This window comes from Erythranthe guttata, chromosome 2 (genome assembly GCF_056151865.1).
Source record: "Erythranthe guttata isolate IM_541 chromosome 2, IM_541, whole genome shotgun sequence".
NCBI classification, from domain to species: Eukaryota; Viridiplantae; Streptophyta; class Magnoliopsida; order Lamiales; family Phrymaceae; genus Erythranthe; species Erythranthe guttata.
Genome location: NC_142534.1, coordinates 14,288,724 through 14,292,650, shown reverse-complemented (window position 1 = coordinate 14,292,650; position 3,927 = coordinate 14,288,724). Strand labels below are relative to the sequence as shown.

Sequence of the window (3,927 nt, the reverse complement as noted above, 5' to 3'; positions counted from 1 at the left end):
ACTATTTTTCTACACATTGTCGTTTAAAAATATTATTTTTGTTGCACAATACCACCGAAAATTGGTTTTTTTGGGCAAAGTGCTACCAAATCAATATTTCTAGGTGGGTGGGTTGGGGGTTCTCAAAACATTAAAGTTGTCGACAATGTTTATTGATTTATGCATATATTTTTCATTCCACATTCAACTTGAGTAATTCAAGTTCAATTATAAAGTGAGCTCAAAGGCCTACAAATTCCGTATTGTAAATTTTGCCAAACTCAAAATCGGAACCATATTATTAAAAATGAAACGACATTTATTAGTATCTCCACTCAATTTACCTAAACTACTTAATTATCATCGTATAAATATCGGCGGTTTGCCCTGCTGGGCAAGCTCAACTTTGCTCTCAATTTCAAAAAAATTCGTCTCAAAACCGCCGGCGACCGCCCTCACTCACCACCCGACATCTTCCGGCGAGTTTAATCACAGCCCACCAATTAACCCGTCTACTGCCGCCGTCGAGCCACCATGTGAAAGCCTTGCTCCCGTTTCTCTTTTTATTTTTTTTCCTTTTCCATCTCCAACAGTCTGATTAACCCCGCGGCGTCGGACTTCGCCGTGCGTCACCGTCAGGCTTCAGTCCGACCACCGGAGCACAGTTTATCTGTGGACTGTATTCAGAGTTGTTGCTTCCGGAAATATCTCCAACTTAAAGGCACGAGGTATTTTATTTATTTATGTATTTATTATTTCTTTAGTCTGTGTTTATGTTCAGCTATTGAGCAATTAGAATCTGTTTCGTGTTGATGGAGATACCTAAACTGGGTACGGTGAAGGGATTAAACTGTATCTTTTCTGCAACCAAAAGAGTGCTCTTTTGTTGTTCGATGAAATGCCTAAACGAAGTGCCGCCAATTTAATGGAATGTGATTTAATTATTACAACCAAGAGAGTGCTCTTGTTTTGTTTGATGAAATGCCTGAACGAAGTGCCGCCAATTTAATGAAATGTTGTAAAATTATCTATAGCAATGTTTTACCGTGGTATTTTTGGGTTAAACCCCTTGAGTTTGCAGCAACTTCAAATTCATGTTTTGGGTCGGCGACAATGAACTTGTCAATTTGTATTTACCGTGACTAAATTGGATTAAACGAACCACAATTTATCTAACCGGATTCACAAACTCCACACTATTCCATTTATCCCTGTTTTTAATCATAAGATATACAGAGAAATAACCACTATACTTGTTGCTCTTGTTTTTTGTTTGCAGCACCTAATCAATAGCTGGCTGGCTTAACCCTCTTGCTTCGACGTTGGTCCACATTTCAGTAAGCCTTTTTTGCACTCTTGAGAGTTGTATTGTTTATACTATGTTAATGCCGAATTAGCTGATTAAACTGCAGTTCTCTCTTGAAAATTAGGAATGATCGTATTTATTTAAATATAGATTGTTCGAGGGAGTGCATTGAGTACTGATGTCATGCTAACAGTTTATCATGTGCAGTGAAAAACTTGAACAACTCCAATTTGAAGAAGGCAGCAATCACTCCATTGAACATTTCTTGCTGGAGAAGGTACAGTGGCAGCACGAGTGGTCTTTCACCCGAAAGCTACCGTAGTCAAAGTCACCATATCCTTCAAAATAGCGGACTTCAGCACCATTTCAAGAATTGGCAAAACTTGAGAAAGCATAAACTAACAGCAAGTACTTTTGCCCTAGCAGTCGGTTTTTGGCCACGTGGACGGACCAAATTATGGCTGGAGAAGATCGGAACAAACGAACCCTTCTCTGGCAACCTAGCTACATGTTGGAGCAACATTAACGAAGAGGAAGCACTCAAAAAATATATACAAATGTATGAAGATTATGGAAATAGGTTGTTATTTATATCAAAACCCGAATTTCAGGTCTATGGGAAGAACAACCCTGATGATAATTGGCTCGCAGCTTCACCTGACAGAGCTATCGACGGATTTAAAGACAAAACTGATTTTTATTGGGAACCCACTAGTGGCGTTCTTGAAATTAAATGCCCGTATTTCGGTGGTGAAGCGAACATAGCCTTCCCATGGAAACGAGTCCCTCTGCATTACATCCCCCAAGCTCAGGGTTTGATGGAAATACTCGACCGTGATTGGATGGACATGTATTGCTACACAGTTAACGGGAGTAGTTTGTTTAGGTTATACCGAAATCAAGAGTATTGGAAAATCTTGAAGATAGCGTTGTCTGATTTCTGGTGGAACCATGTCCAGCCAGCAAAGGAGATAATCAGTACAAGGGTGATTACCAATCCGCTTACCGAACTAAGTTGTCTAAGGCCAACCCCTAAGCACGAACTTCATCAGTGCATTGTGCATGCAAGCAAGCTGCTTGTCGACGACTCGGATATGTTGTGGCGGGAAATTTGCGTGGCGAATTCAAGACCACGATATAATTACAGCAGAAGAGCTATATGATGGAGGGTCTTGATATAGTACACAGCAGATTCAAAGCTTTATATATACTTACATGTTTGTTTTACATACATGGTTAGTATCACTATCAACTCTATTTAGGTTCAGTGTTGCTCTTTAAGCTTAAAGATTTATATTCTTCTTGGCTGCTAAATTGTAAATTCTTTTTTATAGGAATTAGGCGTCGAGGATATAGGATACGCACGGCATAGATACGAATTGGAAAGTCTAGGAGAATTTTCGAATTCCGGCAATTAAAATCCCGGAAAAAGATTCGATCTTGGAGCAATATTTTTCCTTCCGAATTCATTTCCGATTTTTTTATTGGAAGTAATGTACTATTTATATTTCCGAAATCAATTCCAAGAGTTAAGATTTTTTTTTCTTCGAAAATTGTATTTATAACATTAGGAATATTGTGTATTTTATAATATGCCTGAATAAAAGCAATGGAGTTTTCGATATTTGCCTTCCGATTTTTGAAATTTTGATTCTTTCAAATTATTTTAAAATGGAATTGGATGTGTTTTAAAATATATAATCTTGGGTATTTTGCTTTTTTAAAAGAATAAATATGAAGAAAAGAAAAATACAATTTTCATCCAAGTTTAAAATAAATTTCAAATAACACTAAAGGTGTTTGTATCTAACGAAGTTTAAATATTTAAAGTATGGGGCGTAAATGTGAATTATGAAAACCTTAGGGGTGGTAAACTTTCAATTAAACCGGCATTCAATTTATAAAACCCTAATTTCCGTACAGAACCCCTCTTTCGAAGATTCAAACCCACAATTCCGCCATTGATCCAGAAAGATGAGCTCATACATGAGCAAACTGTTCCCCAGATCCAATTCGAGCTTCTTCCTCCGCAGCGGAAACGCCCTCGAGGCCAAAGTCGTCCGCCTGAGAGAAGAAATGTACCTCGTCGACGCCGGAATCGGCCGCCCCAGCATCGCCAACAAGCAGGAGCTCATCAAACCACCCAAATCCACCGAACCGGCCACCTTCTCCAGCCGGGTCGGGTTCCTCACCCCGTCGAACCGGGAGACGCCGGTGAAGAACGTCGTGCTCCAGCGCTGCTTCGTCGATCTGGTCACCGGCGATCCCCGTACCAAGCAGCAGGCCGCCACCAGGTTCGACGACATCATAGGTCAGAACGACGCCGCCGCGTCCGGCGGCGAGCAGCCGCTCCTCCTCCCACAGAGGTTCAGGAAACAGCGCGCGTGGGTGGAGCTGAAGAACACGTGGAGGTCCAATTCGAAAGTGAAGGGTTTCGTGATAGAGAAAGTGAGAGGAGGGTACGCCGTAGCTGTAGCCGGCCACATTGCGTTTCTTCCTGCTCGGCAAGTGCACGGGAAGATCACCAGTGATCGGTTTATTATCGAGAGCATCACCCCAAAGAATTTTGTTGTTGCCAAAGCTTAACCAAGTGATGTTTTTTCGGTTAGATTTTCTATTAAAATCCTCTGCTTTTATTTTTG

At 40.6% G+C, this 3,927-nt stretch overlaps 1 protein-coding gene across 2 annotated transcripts; it reads left to right on the top strand.

Annotated features, from left to right (window-relative positions):
- The first annotated feature begins 241 nt into the window (after positions 1-241).
- On the top strand, positions 242-2,909 carry LOC105969386 (uncharacterized). Of its 2 annotated transcripts, XR_016029325.1 has the most exons (4): positions 331-707; positions 1,259-1,316; positions 1,493-2,520; positions 2,620-2,909. XR_016029325.1 is itself a non-coding variant. In XM_088812221.1 (3 exons), coding segments are annotated over exons 2-3 (957 nt in total). In that variant the 5' UTR covers positions 242-707; positions 1,259-1,315; the 3' UTR covers positions 2,449-2,909. The 2 variants fall into 2 exon arrangements, 1 of the variants encoding a protein (XP_088668347.1); XM_088812221.1 differs by having other exon boundaries at positions 242-707; positions 1,493-2,909.
- The last annotated feature ends 1,018 nt before the right edge of the window (positions 2,910-3,927 follow it).